The following is a 19,775-nucleotide window of genomic DNA, read 5'->3' as shown; positions in this document are numbered from 1 at the left end:
GACAATGTTTTATAAACTGGTTGCAATAATGTAATTTTGTTTTAACTATTAAACGAACCAAAAATGTAACTTATTTTATCTTTGTGAAAACATTGGACACAGTGTGTTGTCAAGCTTATGAGATGCCATGCAAGTGTAAGCCACTGTGACACTATTGTTCTTTTTTTATTTTTATTTTTTATAAATGTGTAATGATAATGTCAATGAGGGATTTTCAAATACTGCTATGTTGAAATTATAACTAATATTGATACTGTTGTTGATAATATTCATTTTTGTTTCACTACTTTTGGTTTGTTCTGTGTCGTGTTTGCGTCTTCTCAATTGCTCTGTTTATTGCAGTCCTGAGTGTTGCTGGGTCAGATTTGGTTTTGGAATTGGATAGCATTGTTATGGTATTGCTGTTTAGTAGTTTGTTGGATTGATTACAATTTTATTTTTTTTTAAATTGATTTTTAAAAAATGAGAATCGATTCTGATTCACACAACGTATTCGGTTCGATTCGTATTCGAATCGATTTTTCCCCACAAACCAAGCCGATAAAAACGCCTCTGGAGGGCATAACAATAATAATACTAAGAAATAATAAAAAGTGTGACAAAACAAAGAATTCCTTTACATAGCTCCGCTAATTTATTAGTTTAGTGCAATTATCATCATCACGCAACAAGATGCACAAACATTGCACAGCACAAACACAGTCCAACTCGGTTCCAAATAATTCAACCACATTGACACAATTCAATACACTCAACTTTCCTCTAATGGACACTTTGCATCGTTGTCATTAATTCCATTAAACCTGACCTGCAAAGCCCCCAAAAAAAACATTTCACATCCTCGGGCCGACTGTACACTTGGCAGAGGAGCGCTGGTTCTAGTGTGGTAGTTGCCATGGAGACGGAGTGTAGGTGGTGTACTGTTCTGTACTCCTTCCCTTCTCCTCTCTCTTTAACTTGCAATCCCTTGCCGGCCTCTTCTGCTTTCACTGAATGCACCGTGTTGCCTTTGCGGAACCATAGTACGTGAATAAATACAGTCTTAGTGCTGTTAAAGTTAAAAAGTTAAAGTACCAATGATTGTCACACACACACCAGGTGTTGCGAAGTTATTCTCTGCATTTGACCCATCACCCTTGATCACCCCATGGGAGGTGAGGGGAGCAATTATAAGCGGCAGACATTTTTCATGCACCTCAAGGTTATGGTGTCCACTCTTTCTGCAGTCTTCCAGTAAGACGTCCCTAACAAAGACGTTCTGTTGCTCTATTTCTGCTGAATCCCCCTCCTGACCATCCATGCCTCCTTTTTTGCAGACAATATATTATTTTATCAGTTTCCATGGAGATGCGTGTGTGAAGGTTGAGCATGAAGGAGTAGATCACAAGAAAAAACAATGCAAATACTGTGTGTGTGTGTGTGTTAAAAGTTGATGAAAGTAGTGGGCTGTGTTACTATCAATACACCCTTGCCCATCATCCAAGTAGTTCTTCTTGTGTATTCTGCTTTTTTTTAAAAAATCTGTCATCAGTTTCCATGGTGATGTGTGCGCACGAGAATAACACAAGAGTGAATAGGGAGGACAGAGAGTAAAACAAATAAAATGCTGTTTCACTCTCTCTTCACTCTATATTCAAGACTGTGCTACCGTGTCAAACGTTTTCAATCCGTATAGTCCTCTATTATGCATAAGTTGCAAGTGTTTTATACACCTGCGTTTCACTGCATTGGTCGCTGAGCACAAATGAATATGATTTTTTTTTGTTTTCTCCTCCTTCTGTCCATGCCCCCCAAGGAATTGCCCATGCGGCCCATATCTAAAACCACAACAGGATGTTCAACAGTAAATTATGTCCTAATAGAGTCAGTTTATAAGCAGCAAACGTCAGAAAAATCTATCGTCCGCTTTTGATTTTTGTGACGCCATGAAGGAAAATCCTACCCCCTAGCTCGATGAAGGATAGCTTTGAGAAACAAAAGCAGGCTTGGCTACAAATCTTAAAATAAAGCCTTCATGGGGCTCTGCTAACTATTGTCAGTTACAAAAATGTGAGTTGATGTTGTTCTTAAGCAAATATGCTAACCTAGCATGATGTGCAGATGTAATTTGTCATGTTAGCACTGTAGTTCACGTAGCTATGCTAGTTTTGCTAACATTTGCATTCGCAGCTACCCTATCCGATGTCACCCCCACTTGACCTTGCGACAAAGAAAAGAAATGCCACACACGGTGAGTAGCATACCTTAAGGGGTCCTTCGATAGCTGACAAAATTGGCACTTCATTGTTCTGCAGCGAAAAACAATGTCTAAACATAAAATTCCCTCTATTATAGATGCAGTCAGGGGCGCCGCTAGGGATTTTGGGCCCCATGAAAAGAATCTTTACAGGGCCCCCAACGCATAATTTCATATAATTTCATCATCGTCGCCGCCCCAATCTAATTCAGGTGCGTGTGCAACAGCACACAATTGACTTTATCTCCTCACACTGTATAAAAGGGGAGAAGGAGGAGAGATCGAGGCAGAAGGAGTAGGAGAACCCGCAGCAGTACCTGAGGACCAAAAGCGACAGAAAGCGAGCCGAAGACAGCGACGACGCGGCCGGCTGACAGCGAGCGATTAGAGAGCAGGAGAGAAGGAGCTGAAAAGCGACGCGACCGCAGACAAGCGTGTGTTATTGAAAGAATAAACAAGAGTCAAACCTGCTCAAAGCAATGTCCAACCTGAGTGGTCCATGGAACCCGCACGACGACAGCAAGAGTCTGTCACAATGTTTTAAAAAGCTTATCAAAATAATCATTACAGGCATACACTGATAATAAGAAAACACAGACTTTGGTCTCAATATGTTATCATATTTATATTCTGCTCAAAATATTGACAACAAACAAAGTCCTGCATTTAGACCAATGTCATATACTTAAACCAGGGGCGCTCACACTTTATCTGTAGGCGAACTACTTTTCAATTGACCAAGTCGAGGAGATCTACCTCATTCCTATTTATAATTTATATTTATTTATTTGTGAAAGAGACATTTTTGTTAACAAGTTAATGGTGTTTAATGATAATACAAGCATGTTTAACACACATAGATTCCTTTCTTTCATGAAGACAAGAATATAAGTTGGTGTATTTGATTCTGATGACTTGCATTGATTGGAATTAGACAGTGGTGCTGATAACGTCCGCATTTTCAAATGGAGGAAAAAAAAAGTCCTCCTTTCTGTCCAATACCACATGAAAGTGGTTGGATTTGGCATCTCATTTGTCAAACTTGCATACTCGTTTTTAAACACTTTGTTATGAGAGTAGCATATGTGTGTGGCCCTTTAATGTCTGGCAGCAGGTGTGTGACGTCAGTGACTGTGCGGGTGGGCAAGCAAGTGAGAAAGCGGTCGCTAAGGGCGGGGGAGAAATACATTGGCATCAAACTCCGTAGCTTGCTAGCTTGTGCACGCTAGCTTTCTGAGACTCTTATTTTGTTAGCACAGGCAGGATGAAACAGGTCTTTTATGGTGAAGACAGGAACTGTGCTGTCGGTCTTTAGAGTTTTGACAGTAGGTACGAGTCTCTAGAAATAAAATGTGTTTATCTGCGTCCGCCCTGTTAGTGATTTTTTTCTTAAATATGAGCTTGCAGCAGCCAGCGTCATCTCACAAGATCCTCGGGTGCCGAGAATGTCAAACAACTGACGAAAGTGTAGTCTTGGTATGATTGATGATTGCTCCTTTTTATGTATATTTTTTAATGCCTGGCTTGAGATCGACTGACACACCCTCCGAGATCGACCAGTCGATCGCGATCGACGTAATGGGCACCCCTGACTTAAACAAAGCAGAACTAAACCAAATAAAAATATTAGCATGGAATTGTTTATTTAAAAGCAAAGCTCGTCTTTTATTTTTGTAAAATTAGTATTCTTTCACAAGCACGACCTGAAATTACGACAATCTACTCCGGCTTCCTCCTACCTCCAAAGACATGCACCTGGGGATAGGTTGATTGGCAACACTAAATTGGCCCTAGTGTGTGAATGTGAGTGTGAATGTTGTCTGTCTATCTGTGTTGGCCCTGCAATGAGGTGGCGACTTGTCCAGGGTGTACACCGCCTTCCGCCCGATTGTAGCTGAGATAGGCACCAGTGGCCCCCGCGACCCCAAAGGGAATAAGCGGTAGAAAATGGATGGATGGATGGATGGATGGTAAACTTAAACAACGTTTGATGGTTAATTACTTTGTAATGCAATTAAATATTTAATCAAATGTTAAACATATGTCAAAAAGTTGTTGGGGAAATTTGCAATTTGCAATTGTTTTGATCTTTCTCGACCACCGTAGGGCATACAAGAAAAACTGCAAACAAAAAAATGCTGGATTTTCCAGTCTGTGTGAAAATATTTCTCTCTCACAAATATTCGTCAGTAATACGTTCTACGTGCTTATTTGAATCATCGTGGGGGATTAAACACACTTGGGGTGCAATTTGAGTTTTATCACGCCGTCCAATCTCCTTCCAATTAAGCGGCGCAGTGTGGTTCCTGCAGCGGGAATAGAGCACTCGCGGAGGCGGTGCTTGCTCCCTCCCCACTTCCGTGCCATCTATCGCTCTATCTCCGTCCTGCGGGGAGAAGCGCATCCGTTCAGCGAGCGCCTCTTCCTCCTGCATCCACCGCCGCCGCTGTGTTCAATCACAATTAGGTGTGACTGATGCTGCTTTTGCCGCACGAGCGCCGGCTCGTTTTGCTTACACCTCGGACTTTACTGGACGTGCTTGTGGATTTTTAGTCGACTGGCTGCTTTTTAAGGACGAGGGCGGAACTGAGCGAGTGAAAGGAAGTGGAAAAAATGTACGGGCGGCACACTGGCTTGCGATGTGGACCGTCTGGACTCAACCTCGATGTTTACTTTTTGATGTCCCTCTGAATGAGTGTGTGTGTGTGTGTGCGCGTGCGTGCGTGTGCGTGTGTGGTTTTAGGGTCACCTGCTCTGGATGTGGCGCCGGTCCCCCAACCATCTCATCTCGGTGGGGGGGGAAGTGCTTGGGTTTGCTGATTCCTGGTGCCTTGAACGCATCATGAGCAAAGATAGTTAAAGAAGAGTGATGGAAGTGATGCTGCTTGTGGGGACATTTTAAAACAAACCACTGAACCCCCCCCCCCCCACACACACACACACCTGCTATAGAGGAGAAGGTGAGGCTTTCATGAGTGAGGGGTCGCAGAAGGGAGACATCAACAACACTGGCCTGGACTTGTTGGAAGCCATCGTCGTGGCAACCCACTGAGAGACAGCAAACATTAATGCCACTGAGCTCTTTTCATCACCAAGAAGCACCCCCATTTTACAGGGTGAGTACTGTACACACACACACACACACACACACACACACACACACACACACACACACACACACACACATGTCAAAACACTAGGCACCTCTGCAAAGATGACAAAGTTGAATGACAGTTTTGAATTCAGCAAGCTAAGAGTGCAAGCGAAATATTCATATCTCTTCCTGTGTATTATCAATTAAATGATAAATGGGTTGTACTTGTATAGCGCTTTTCTACCTTCAAGGTACTCAAAGCGCTTTGACACTACTTCCACATTTACCCATTCACACACACATTCACACACTGATGGAGGGAGCTGCCATGCAAGGCGCCAACCAGCACCCATCAGGATTGTGATTATATTGCATGGTCGGTAGACTTGTTTTTTCCTTTTAAATACAACAGTTCACTAATGACGTTGTACAGCAGGCCTATACTCACCTGGCTGTATAGCGCTCCTGTCCTATAGAGCGGTGGTCCCCAACCACCGGTCCGGGCACCGGCCCGTGACGCATTTGCTACCGGGCTGCACAGAGACATTAAATAATTTATAACCGACCGCGTTTTCTCCTACGTAACATTTGCCAGTCCCACCAGACACACCAATAAGCTTGTTCATTAATGCATTATACAACTCCTGATAAGAAGTTGCCATTTGCTATATTTGTTACATTTTCGTTACATGCGACAATGCACATTAACAAACATATAAAATGTAAAGGTGCCAAATTGTAGCCAAAAGCTTGGTTCCATATGCAGTCCGCGGCAGGTTGATGACATAAGATCAGGGCGGATCAGGAACAAAGTGACCATAGTAGTTAGGCATTTGGAGAAGTGTTAAATTTTTGTTTATAATACTTGTGCTGAAGGAAGGAAATACACATATCCTTCGGCCTAGTAAGTTAAAGTGCTGGTAATATTGCATATAGTATTACACAAGTAGTTAGCAATAACAGATGTATTTACACATGGAAAATTGGGCCAAAAGAAGCTAACAATGTATCTACGTATGACATATTGCACAAAATATGAATACATAACTTCTAGAATGGAAATAGATTTCCACAGAAATCTATTGGACAAAATGGCAAGTATTTCTGGCTTTATTATATCCATGCTCTTGTCCTTGAATGTGATGTGTCACCTATAACCCATTAGATACTAAAGCCAAAAAAACTACGACTACTAGCAAACATGAGTGGAGCGTTTTTGCAAAGGGAAAAGGCTAGGAGCTCCCACTAATTCAACGATATGGTGAATTTTTTTTAATGTATTAATTTTTCATGCACTTATTTGCTATACTTATCTGGCACATATCGAAAGCCGGTCCGTAAAAATAATGTCTACATTAAACCGGTCCCCGGTGCAAAAAAGTTTGGGGACCCCTACTATAGAGCACATTTGTCAAACTTAAGGCCCAGAGACCAGATCTGGCCCGGCACATTGTTTTATGTGGCCCGCAAAAGCCTGAAAGTTATGTGCAATAATGAAGCACTTCATCTTTCTTACTAAAATGTATTTGTTCTTTCAATTCAGACCAAAAAAGTGTATGTATTTTAAATTTGAGAACCATCTGTCCATGCAAAAAACATAACATTAACACAGGGGTGTTCAAAGTGTGGCCCTGAGCTCCAGTGTTGTTGGTCCGAAGCATATTGTTGAATAAAAAAAATAACAGCAAAACCCAGCAAAAATTAGTGATGAAAAAAAAGCTAAATTTAGAAAAATGGTACTAATAACTGCGGCGTGTCCAAACTTCCAATATTGAAAAGTAAAAATTTAAGGGATCCATTTAGAGGATTTTTATTTTTTTGTAAAAGACTAAAAGGACATTGTTTATCTAGTATTTAAAGAAAACAGTTAGGGTCAGTTTTGTTATATTTGACTCTGTATTTTTAGTTATTAATATCAAAATGTCAGCGTTTTCTCATTACATTTTTTTCTTTTCACGTTTTAACTGTTGTTTTATTTTTCCTGTGTAATAATTGATAATAGTACACTCTGTGTGGTTCTTCAACATATTTAATGTCTGTTTTCAACATTTTCTTTACAAAATACAAAAATAAATCAAAATGGCCCCCGTATACTTTGACTTTTTAGCATGTTGGAAAAAGTTGCAGCACCCCTGCATTATTAACATATATTCCAAACAGTCTTTGTTGGAATAAAATGTTTGTTACTCTGACTTATGATTTCAAAAGCAAGTATGTTATTAATCAATTGTACGTAAAAAAACAAAGTGAGGCGATTATACTCTAATTCTTATATATTCACTGTAACAAGCAATGTGGTTCTTAATGAATACAAGCATGACACCCCTGCTATAGAGGATCTTTGACTAGCTTGAACATATCCCTTATGTTTTAGTTTACATCTTTTATATTTTACAATTTCACAAGGGAAAACATGTTGATGGTGACATTAAAACATGCTGATAAGGAAAAGACATGATTAGCCACAATGTATTTTCCTCTCTTAAAATATCCTTAACAGGTTTTATTTTACGGCGATAAAAATTTACAAACCACACTCTTATTCAGTTTTCTGTAAATTTCCTGTCTTTGAACTTTCATAAAAACATAAACATTTTTTCCTGTATTGTAGGAACAGGTCGTATTTTTTTTTCTTGCATTGTTTAGTGTATTGGTGGAAAGAACAGAAAGTGTATCCTAAGTTAGTTGCACTTTACTGTACTGACTTTAAAGCTTCTGTAAAAAGCAACTATGGCAGATATTTCGTGATAAAGGGTGTTTGAAAAAAACGTTCTCGTGTGAAAAACTTGAGCAATAATTTCAGTTTCCTACAACCAAATTGTTGTCCTAATCACAAATGTCAGTGTTCATTAGGGGGAAAACATTTCACATTTAGATGTTGCACTTTTTAAGCTATTTCTTGCCATGCCAATTTCCGAATGTGCGTTTAAAATGTGACCCTAGCCAAACGTTAGTCAAATCGTTCTCTTTGATACCCTGGGTTTCATTTTGCTCAATTAATAATTCATGCAACGAAATGCCAGGTTTGGTGAGAGATGAGATCTTTCAAAATACTTTGGAATATTTAAATCCACCCTCCTTACAAATATGAATTACAAAACAGAAAGGCTCCTTTAGGATTACTTTGGCATTTCTGCTTAAAATGGAATATCTCACTACTAAAAGACATCATTATTATTATTTAGTGGTGTTAAATACGAGTTAGGTATTCACGTTCTTTCACATCACAATTATTGAGAGATAAATGCTCCTGCATGAACAAGATAAACCACATGAACCTTTTTGCTCCTCATCAATATCATCTGTCTTTCAAACTGTCAAGTGCATGCCAAAGCAACAGATGGCGCTGTGACCTCTTACCATAAAACATTTGACGCCAACCACCAGCATAAATAAATCTATTCATCCATTCCAAAATATTTCAACAATTTGATTAGTTTGTACAATGTGGAACTAATAAAGGTTAAAGCTAGCATGATACTGCCTGTTTGGTTAGTAATGGTCGCGTGGTGGCATTCATGTAAATGAACAGTTTTTATTGTAAAATTGAAACTTTTTTGCTCATGAATTATGACCTTTTTGGTATAAATATTTTGTCAAATTATGTCTTATTTTTCTTGTTAAATTGTGACATCGTCATGTCAAATTTTGACTGTTTTGATTGTAAAAAAATTACTTTCATCGTGAAATTGCAGCATTTTTCTTGTAGATTAGCAGCATTTCTTGTAAAACTACAGATTTTTTCTTGTACAATTATGACTTTTCTGTAAAATTGCTAAAAATGTTTTAAATTAGGCCTTTTTTTCTTATAAAATGTAATTTTTTTTTTCTGGTAAAATTACAACCTTTATCAAGATTGCTATTTAGTTTTCCAATTACAATTGTTTTCTTGTAAGATTACGACTTTTCTTTATTTAGTTGCGACTTTTTTGTCGTAAAGTTTAACCTTTTTGTTTCTTGTACGTTAATATCTTTTGCAATAATTAAAAAATGTTCTCCGTCTACTTCTTTTCATAATTTTTACCTGCATGTGTACACAAAAACTAAGAAATGAATGACCAGCCGGCAATAAATCACCACTTTTGCTGTCCAAATATTTGTCTACTTTGGTTCCCAAAAGTCAGTTTTTAGTGATCTAAAACTAATTTTACATGTCGACTAAAGAGCAAAGCCCCTAAATGAATGAACAGTAATGAAAAAAGTAATAAATTCTACTCAGGCAGTGTAAATGGATACTAGATTGGCCCCTTCTAATGTAGTCAACTTACATTCTCTGCCAAAAACATTTTTCAGCCTTTGAGAATGCTCTAAAACAAAAGAAAAAGGTTATTGTATATCGTCATTGAGCCATGATTTATTATGTCACCATTGCCTAATGTTTTTACCACGGGAAAACAAGTTATTTTATATCCCCAAACTGTAATTGACGGCAACACAATCTGACCTCTTGCCATCCCCAGTTGACTTCCAACTTGAATGCACTCCAATCAGGAAATAACACGTGGGATTTAAAATATATGCAAAAAAAAAGTCCCATCAATTAATCATTGTAACAGCTTGTGGCTGAGCAGCATCCATGCTGACATTTAGGGCGGCAAAGGGCAACTGTGATAAGATGTGCGCTTTTGATTTGTCACATAGGATGATGGCATTAAAAATATGAGATGTTTGATGCAGAAAATTGCTTAAAAGTCCCCCCAAAAAGTCAAGTATAAATAAAATGATCATTAATTAATTAGTGCAACCTTTTCACCAATTATTTATAATTCAAAATCTATTTTAAAGTTCAAAATATAATATATGATCTAAAGCTAATACTTAAGAATTCAACAAAAACTAAATAGTATAAGAACATGTAATACATATGATGGCATCTAGACATAGGCATTAGTAAAATTGTATATGTTTATGTATTTTATATATTTTAACAGGTTTTATGTTTATGCATTGAATTTATTGTATTCAATTAAAAAAATAAAAATAAATATCATTAAAAAACATCATAACCAAAACTTCATTTTTTCAATAAAGTCAGTTTTCATGTATCAAAGTTTGACAAAGTTTAATTACTGTATTTTCTTTTTGATTTATTAGAAAAAAATGGCGATCATTTGAACTTTTTCTTCAAAATAAAAATGTTTCTCTTAAAAAATGGTGTGTGTGTGTGTGGAAATGAGTAAATGGAGTTGGATTTTCACTTGATTAACATGAATTATTTTTTGCATGAATTATTGTTGCATTTTGTCACAATGGAGTCCTTCAATCGTGGAGTTTCGTTGTTACTCACAATGTAACTACTACCAGGGTTTTCTTTGAACTAATGATTACTAGCAAGCAGCTTTGTGTTACATTGCATTAAAACCATAGACATACAGCATAAAGGATATTGTAATATATATTAACAAAGTATAATAGTGTACTTGTATGACTTTGTGTGCCTCGTAGCTGCATGGACACATCGTCAAAGTCGTGGCTCCCACATCAGGGTCAGTTTGGGTTGGGTGGTCAAGTGGAGGTGTGCTGTAGTGGACCTGGCGTTTTGACCCCAAGTGAGTGTGTTCCAACACACACACACACACACACACACACACACACACACACACACACACACACACACTGAACTCCACGTGGACCTGACCTCCCATCTCTCTTCAGTCTTGTACCTCGGCCGATATACAATATACATCTATATATATTTTAGTGTGGGCTTGTCTGTGGTTTCGTGTGTTTGTGTGTGTGCTGCTACTTGTCTACAGTTATTGCTTCTTCTGGATTTTTGTATGTGATGTTTGTTTTAGATTTTGGTGAGCATCCACACAACAAATCCATAGAAATAATAATATCCACATTAAATGTATCATAATAAAGAAAATAATGTTCCAGTTTCAATGCATCCAGAAAGTACTTGCATCCAATTTTCCCGCCAATTTTTCATGTGTGAGCAAACACCAAACCTCTTTGAGCATTCAGTGGCGCACATGTGAGCAACGGTGGACGTGCACACTGTTATGCGCTTATCTTATTTTCGTTTTTGTGCGCGGCCTAGATTTGCCGTGCGCAGAGGACGCGTGAGCAGTGTGCAATTGCACATGCGCGTACCTTTAGAAGGGACGTTGCTTGCAGCGCTTTACTCTTTTCACATTTTATGTTACAGCCTTATTCCAAAATGGAATAAATTCAACAGAATCAACCCACCTACTAATTCAATCAGAAAAGGCATTTTTTTCATATCAATATTTTTAATCAGACTTTTTTGTTTGTGTCTGCAAAGATTTTACTCCTCTGATATAACATGTACTAAAAAAATGTGTTCCTGCTGTTGGAGTAACCAGCACAACCAGTGTACCGATATTAAATAGAAAAAGTCTACAGACTGACACTTTGTGTTCTTTTTGTTTGTGAATAAAAAAACAACAACATATTGTTCCCGACATAATCAATAAACTTATTTTGTGTTGGTGCACATTATTTAACAATACTTCAAATTCAAACTGCACATTAATGTATTTTCATTCAATATAAGATACAAAATTAGAGTTTTGAAAACTCCACAATGTGGGTCGCCGTTTGCCAAAGCACAGGTGAAAAGCACTGATGTACACAATTTAAGAATACAAATAATTTACCATTTGAAAGTGTTGTTTACTAAATGTTAACTTGAAATAAATCTTACAGTATTCACTGCACCAATCATACTTTGTTTACTGCAGAATGTTTGTGATGACAAGCAAATAAACAAAATAGCTTTGAGAGGAAAACAAACATTTCAAAAAAAAAAAAAAGCAAAATCGTGGGCATAAAACCATGTACAAACCGTAGCGTGGGTTACCTGTACGTCTCGTAAAACACACACACAAACACACACATATATATATAGAAATGTCTGTTACAAGATACTGAAGTTGTAAACAGTAGGAATGCGGTACTCTGTATAACCCTGCATGGGACAATCTGCTCTAATAAAAAAAAAAGTGATAGTTGAGGTTGGATAATCTGATAAAAATAATAGTCCATCCATCCATTTTCTACCGCTTGTCCTTTTTTTTTTTTTTTTTTTTTTTTAAAACCATATAGCCCATTCCTGATTTTGTACAGTACATTTTTGATGTGTCTTTAGTAGCAATTACAGCCTCAATTCTTTTTGAATATGATGACACAAGCTTAGCGCTTCGGTCAGTTCTGCCTATTCTTTTTTGCCCATTCCTTTGTGCAAAACCCCTCAAGCTCCATCAGGTTGGATGAAAAATATTGGTTTTCATCCAGGATGTCTGTAAACTGCTGCATTCATCCTTCCATCTATCCTGAGTAGTCTCCCAGTTCCTGCCAAAGAAAAATATCCCCACAGCATGATGCTGTCACCACCATGCTTCACTGTAGGGATGGTATTGACCTGGTGTTGAGCGGTGCCTGGATTCTGACAAACATGACGCCTGGTTTCTTACAAACTTGACCAGAGAATTTGTTTCTCATGGTCTGAAAGTATTTCAGGTTCATTTTGGCGAACCTTTTACAAAGAAATGGCTTCTGTGTGGCCACTATATCATGCAGGTCTGATTGATGGATTGCTGCAAAGATGATTGTTCTTCCTGAAGGTTGTCTTTCCACAGAGAAATGCTGTAGCTCTGACAGAGTGACCATTGGGTTCTTGGTCACCTCCCTGACTAGACTAAGATGAATGCAACAATGTACAGACATCATAGATGAAAACCAACACTGCACATTCAATCTGATGAAGCTTAAAGGAACTGCACTTTTTTAAAATTGTATTTTACCTATCATTCACAATCCTTATGAGAGACAAGAAGACAAAAGTTAGTTTTTTTTGCATTCTATCTTGTATGAATCAGCTTGTTCTAGGTGGATAGTAATGCAGCTAATGGGAGCAATTCATTGTGCTTTTAAATCACTTTAAAAATGCTTCCAAATACCGCATGCAATACTTCATTTACGTTACGTAACCTGTATAATAACCAAGCTTCAGCAACATTGTTATTGTAAGAGCAAACACACCATTCTACGGCATTAGCCGTAAGCTAACAACAGCTGAATGGCTTTTGAAATTATAATGAACAACACACTGTAATAGGAAAACAATCTGTACTGACTGAAAAACACGAACAATCATATTACAGTGTTATAAGTATTAGCCCACATTTCATATTTTGTTTGTACCCTGCTAGCCCTGACAGTGCATGAATTGTAGTTGTACGGTAATGTAATGCATGTATCATGATCAAGAATATAGTGAGTTACTTGACAGACAATTGTCTGTTTGGTCAAGCTGGCTGGGGATCTTTCCAGTTATTTGGGTAAGCAAAATTAATGTATTTCAAATGTGGAACTTTGGCAAAGTTACACATTTGCACCATAACCAAATCAAGCCAACATCACTCTCTCTACTTCAGTCTGCTCTGTTTCACCCTTCCTTCGTGCTCGCTTCTATAAGCAGCAGTTCATCCTCCATACATTCAGGTTCAAAAAGATAAGGTTGTGAATCCTTTTACCAAAAATAATTGTCTTTGTTGTCTGTTACCGAGTCTGCCATAATTTGAAAACACACTTGTGTTTGTTTCCGCAAGCAGGAACACTCATTTGCTTCCGAAAAGGAAATAAATGCAGAAATAAGTTCCAGTATTGCCTAAAATTACCAAAATACGGTAAATATTTAATATACTACATTTTTTATGAACGTGTCTGTTACTACATTATACAGGTTCTTGCAGCGTGTACATAAATTGCTGGAGGGTTTTGAAGAAATCTAAAGAAAAAAAATAAGTGTGTACTTGTCGCTCAATGCTTGTGAACAATAGACAAAATTCCAAAAAAAGGGCAGATTCCCTTAGAGGTTCTGCAAAGAGGAATGGTCTGCCCAAAGATTGGTGTGCCAAACTTTTGGCATTGTATTCAGAAAGACTTGAGATTTTAATTGCTTCCAAATATGCATCAATAAAGAAGTGAGCAAAGGTTGTGAATACTTCTATAAATATATATATATATATACATATATATGTGTGTGATTTATTTATAATTTTTTTCAATACAATTGGTTTGTTTATACAATTGGAAAAAAAACCTTTCACATTGCCAATCAGAATCAGACATACTTTATTAATCCCCGAGGGGAAATTAAAATTTTCAGCACAATCCCATTCAAGGTCAGACAAACATTACAGGGAAACAGAACAGGATCACTGGCAATGGGAGTAAAAAAGATTAAAATAAAATAAAAAAATCGGTTTAAACCTGGGCCCCTGGAGAGGGGGTCCAGACTGAGGCCAAGGGAAAAAAAACAACTCATCTCTTACATCTGTGTAAGAGGGAATCATCAAAAATCAAAGAACACAAAGGACATTAAAGATATTAAAGACATTAAAGTAGCGGAGCTGATGCAACCAGACACTTATACATACAGCTATGAATAAAAAGTAAAAGAAACATACACTGTGGTGGCCTCTGCGGCGTTCCACGCAATATGGGGTATCGTGTGTATTTTGTGGACAAAAATTGATTTATTACATTTTGGAATAAGGTTATAATATCACATGTGGAAAATATGAAATGCTGTGAATACTTTACCGCTGCCCACAAAATATATAAAGCTAAGTTAAAGTACCAATGATTGTCACACACATACTAGATGTGGCGAAATTATTGTCTGCATTTGACCAATCACCCTTGATGACCCCCTGGGGGGTGAGGGGAGCAGTGGGCAGTAGCGGTGTCGCGCCCGGGAATCATTTAAGGTGATTTAACCCCCAATTCCAACCCTTAATGCTGAGTGCCAAGCAGGGAGGTAACGGGTCCCATTTTTATGGTCTTTGATATGACTCGGCCGGGATTTGAAGTCACGACCTACCGATCTCAGGGCGGACACTCTAACCACTAGGCCACTGAGTAGGTTAAACTTTACCCTATAGTACAGGTACATCTCCATAAGGATGAGCTACAAGTTTTAGAACCCAAGTGACAAGCAGATTTCGCCAGGGGGTGCAACAAGGGGATAGGTCAAATGTAAAGGGTAATTTCACCACACCTAGTGTGTGTGTGACTAACAGTGTTACTTTAACTTGAACTTTAAAGAAGAAATATAAACTACGGACATAATAAACCAACCTCTTACTGTACAAATTCGGCTCTCACTGGGATGCCGACTGATGGGATGTTTGTATCTTCCCCTTTTAGATGCAGAATGAATCATAATCTTCACGCACGAAAAAACAAACAAAAAAAAAACGCCTTTTCAAGTATTTCTCGACTTCTCCGTGTCTAATTTGAATGTCAAAGTTGACCAAGTTCTCAGTATAGATTCTACTATACAAATCAGTCATTTATGATCTAGAATTAACTCTCACCAACTGAGAGGTGATGCAGCAGCTCACCGTCTCAGTGTGTCAATAGCTGCATAAGCTAGTTATCGCTAAAATAGTTTGTCTGCTATAGTAGTTATAATAACCATATCGCTAATACTTGATTAATATCCAGGTCACGACATGTAAATGGAGTATTGTTGGCATTTTTTTAAATGTTTTTAGAGGGCTTATGAGCGCAATAGATGACTCCCATCAGCTTCATTGTTAGCCACCTTGTACTTGCTGTACATTGCAAATTATAATGCATATACAGTACATTAAAATAAAAACACGTTTTCAATGTGTTCTTGTCTTACATATAGGGATTGTGAATGATAGGCAACAAATAAAAAAAGTGCAGTTCCCCTATAAAATCCACAGGTGTGGTGTATAACATTTAACAAACTGTCACTTCATGACATTTGTTGGCTCTTATTTGATAGTTTGGAGGAAACTTGAGCTCCTTTTTTGCTCATTAAGGTTCTAGAAGGTAGACATAGATTTGACTTCACTCCTTCATGCTTTATTTCTAACGTGTCGTCCTGGAATTGTCACTCTCTCTCAACTTGCTGTCAAAGCCTTCAGTTGAAGGAAGCTTTATTTAACAAGCTCTGCTGCTCTCGTTCCGCCGCTCAGCTTTGCAGTTATTTATTTCAAGTTCTTTCGTGTTTTATTGGCTGCTCTGAAGATTTACTACACGAATGCTTCAGACTCAATCCTCGCTCACCTATCAGCTTTGACTTTCTTGAAGCCCTTTCCCTTCGGCTTCCGGGGAAGCGAGGAGGGAAGGAATCGTCAACTTGCCTTTTTAGTCGTGGGACTATATTAGGAAAAAGGAAAGAAACCCGCCGAGCGTTAAACGGATGCTGTCATCAGTCTGCTTATTTGCAAGTTTGCCTCTCAGTCAGTTGTTTAAAATTGTGGTAGGAGTGAGCCATGATGAGAGTGTTCCCATGGCAACCATGCCACAGTCCTCTTGGCGATAGCGATGACTGCTGGAACGCACACAAGGACACATGATTGTTGGTATGGATCATGTTAGAATCAAATTTTTTGCTATTTTGGCATCTCATAGCCAATGAGATCTTGTCTCTGACGCTTCCTCACACCCACACTGGACTTTTGCTACCTCCACCCCTACACCCACCTCCGCTGTTCAAACCCTGCAGCTTCTCCTCCTCCTTTTTCATCTTTCTCTTCTTCCGTGCGTTGTATATTTACGTGATTGCAGCCTTCGGGCTAAAAATAGCTCCAGCACAGTCAGAAGTGTCACTTGTCTGTCTTAACATAAAAAAAGGAGCCTGCGAGCATAATTTTCTTTAAACGTCCGTGTTTTATTTTGCATTTCTTTTGCATACAATAGCAGAGGTCGTCAAGGGGGCGCTTTTCTTTATGCGGCACATACATTACTGCCACACTGACCAAGAAAGGAATAAGAGAAGTTGTAATATTATGAGAATATCAATCAATGTTTACTTATATAGCCCTAAATCACTAGTGTCTCAAAGGGCTGCACAAACCACTACGACATCCTCAGTAGGCCCACATAAGGGCAAGGAAAACTCAAACCCAGTGGGACGTCGGTGACAATGATGACCCAGTGGGACGTCGGTGACAATGATGACTATGAGAACCTTTGAGAGGACGAAAGCAATGGATGTCGAGCGGGTCTAACATGATACTGTGAAAGTTCAATCCATAATGGATCCAACACAGTCGCGAGAGTCCAGTCCAAAGCGGATCCAACACAGCAGCGAGAGTCCCTTTCACAGCGGAGCCAGCAGGAAACCATCGCAAGCGGAGGCGGATCAGCAGCGCAGAGATGTCCCCAGCCGATACACAGGCAAGCAGTACATGGCCACCGGATCGGACCGGACCCCCTCCACAAGGGAGAGTGGGACATAGGAGAAAAAGAAAAGAAACGGCAGATCAACTGGTCTAAAAAAGGAGTCTATTTAAAGGCTAGAGTATACAAATGAGTTTTAAGGTGAGAGTTAAATGCTTCTACTGAGGTGGCATCTCGAACTGTTACCGGTAGGGCATTCCAGAGTAGTGGAGCCCGAAATGAAAACACTCTATAGCCCGCAGACTTTTTTTGGGCTTTGGGAATCACTAATAAGCCGGAGTCCTTTGAACGCAGATTTCTTGCCGGGACATATGGTACAATACAATCGGCAAGATAGGATGGAGCTAGACCATGTAGTATTTTATACATAAGTAGTAAAACCTTAAAGTCACATCTTAAGTGCACAGGAAGCCAGTGCAGGTGAGCCAGTACAGGCGTAATGTGATCAAACTTTCTTGTTCTTGTCAAAAGTCTAGCAGCCGCATTTTGTACCAACTGTAATCTTTTAATGCTAGACATGGGTAGAGCCGAAAATAATACGTTACAGTAATCGAGGCGAGACGTAACAAACGCATGGATAATGATCTCAGCGTCTTTAGTGGACAGAATGGAGCGAATTTTAGCGATATCACGGAGATGAAAGAAGGCCGTTTTAGTAACTCTTTTAATGTGTGGCTCAAAGGAGAGAGTTGGGTCGAAAAAAATACCCAGATTCTTTACCGAGTCGCCTTGTTTAATTGTTTGGTTGTCAAATGTTAAGTTGTATTATTAAATAGAGGTCGGTGTCTAGCGGGACCGATAATCAGCATTTCCGTTTTTTTGGCGTTGAGTTGCAAAAAGTTAGCGGACATCCATTGTTTAATTTCATTAAGACATGCCTCCAGCTGACTACAATCCGGCGTGTTGGTCAGCTTTAGGGGCATGTAGAGTTGGGTGTCATCAGCATAACAGTGAAAGCTAACACCGTATTTACGTATGATGTCACCTAGCGGCAGCATGTACATGCTGAAGAGTGCAGGGCCAAGGACCGAACCCTGGGGAACTCCACACGTTACCTTAACGTAGTCCGAGGTCACATTGTTATGGGAGACGCACTGCATGCTATCAGTAAGATAAGAGTTAAACCAAGACAGGGCTAAGTCGGACATACCAATTTGTGTTTTGATACGTTCTAATAAAATATTATGATTGACGGTATCGAAAGCAGCGCTAAGATCGAGGATCAGCAACATAGATGACGCATCGGAATCCATCATTAGCAATAGATCATTAGTCATTTTTTCGAGGGCTGTCTCAGTAGAATGATTTGCCCTGAAACCGGATTGAAAGGTTTCACATAGATTGTTAGACGCTAAGTGTTCATTTTACTGCTCTGCAACATTTTTTTCGAGGATTTTTGAAATAAAGGGAAGGTGAGACACCGGTCGGAAGTTTACCATGAGGTCAGGATCGAGGTTAGGTCTTTTAAGGAGAGGATGAATAACTGCTTTTTTTGAATGCTAGGGGAACAGTGCCAGAGGAAAGTGATAAGTTTATAATATTTAGCACTGATGGACTTAATAATACAAAGAGCTCCTTGATAAGTTTCCCAGGAAGAGGGTCAAGTAAACATGTTGTTTTTTGTATTCCATTTACATGTTGTAACAATTCCTCTGTTATTTCATCAAAAAGAGAGAAACTATTTTGGAGGGCAGTATCCGCCGTATATACAATCGTATCTGTGTTAATAGAACCAAGTTGTAGCTGGGACGCATTGTCTTTAATCTCCTTTCTAATGACTTCAATTTTCTTATTAAAGAATGGCATAAAGTCATCAACTGAGTGGGTGGAGCTACTGGAAGGAGTCCCTTGTTGGGTTAGCGATGATACCGTACTAAACAAAAATTTAGGATCGTTTTTATTACGGTGGATGAGATTTGAGTAATATTTAGCTTTAGCTAAAGTAAGCAAGTAAGTAAGGTATTAAACTATCACTCCATGCTTGATGGTGCACCTCAAGTTTAGTCGTGCGTCATTTGCGTTCCAGCTTTCTACATAATAATTTCTGAGCTGTAGTTTCTTCTGTAAACCACGGGGTACGCTTTTTTGGAGCCTTTTTTAACTTTAGCGGTGCTATGTTAGCAATGGTTTCGCGCAGGGCGTTGTTAAAGTTGTTAGTGAGGTTATCAATAGAGCCCACATACTTTGGGAATGGTGCCATTACTGAGGGCAGTAGGTCAGCAAGAGTTGTCGTTGTGGCCGTATTAATGC

General features: G+C 38.8%; 1 protein-coding gene across 1 annotated transcript in view; it reads left to right on the top strand.

The window, feature by feature from the left end:
- Positions 1 to 4,632: 4,632 nt before the first annotated feature.
- LOC133557787 (ras/Rap GTPase-activating protein SynGAP-like) overlaps positions 4,633 to 19,775 on the top strand; it is a 64,106-nt gene continuing 48,963 nt past the window's right edge. Inside the window, exons 1-2 of the mRNA XM_061908582.1 lie at positions 4,633 to 5,352; positions 10,776 to 10,879. Of these exons, the coding sequence (XP_061764566.1) occupies positions 10,780 to 10,879 (100 nt within the window). The 5' untranslated portion in view covers positions 4,633 to 5,352; positions 10,776 to 10,779. The remainder of the gene's footprint in view (positions 5,353 to 10,775; positions 10,880 to 19,775) is intronic.

This window comes from Nerophis ophidion, linkage group LG08, assembly GCF_033978795.1.
Source record: "Nerophis ophidion isolate RoL-2023_Sa linkage group LG08, RoL_Noph_v1.0, whole genome shotgun sequence".
Classification (NCBI taxonomy): domain Eukaryota; kingdom Metazoa; phylum Chordata; class Actinopteri; order Syngnathiformes; family Syngnathidae; genus Nerophis; species Nerophis ophidion.
The sequence above is the reverse complement of the archived record's forward strand: the minus strand, read 5'-3'. Positions and strand labels throughout refer to the sequence as shown.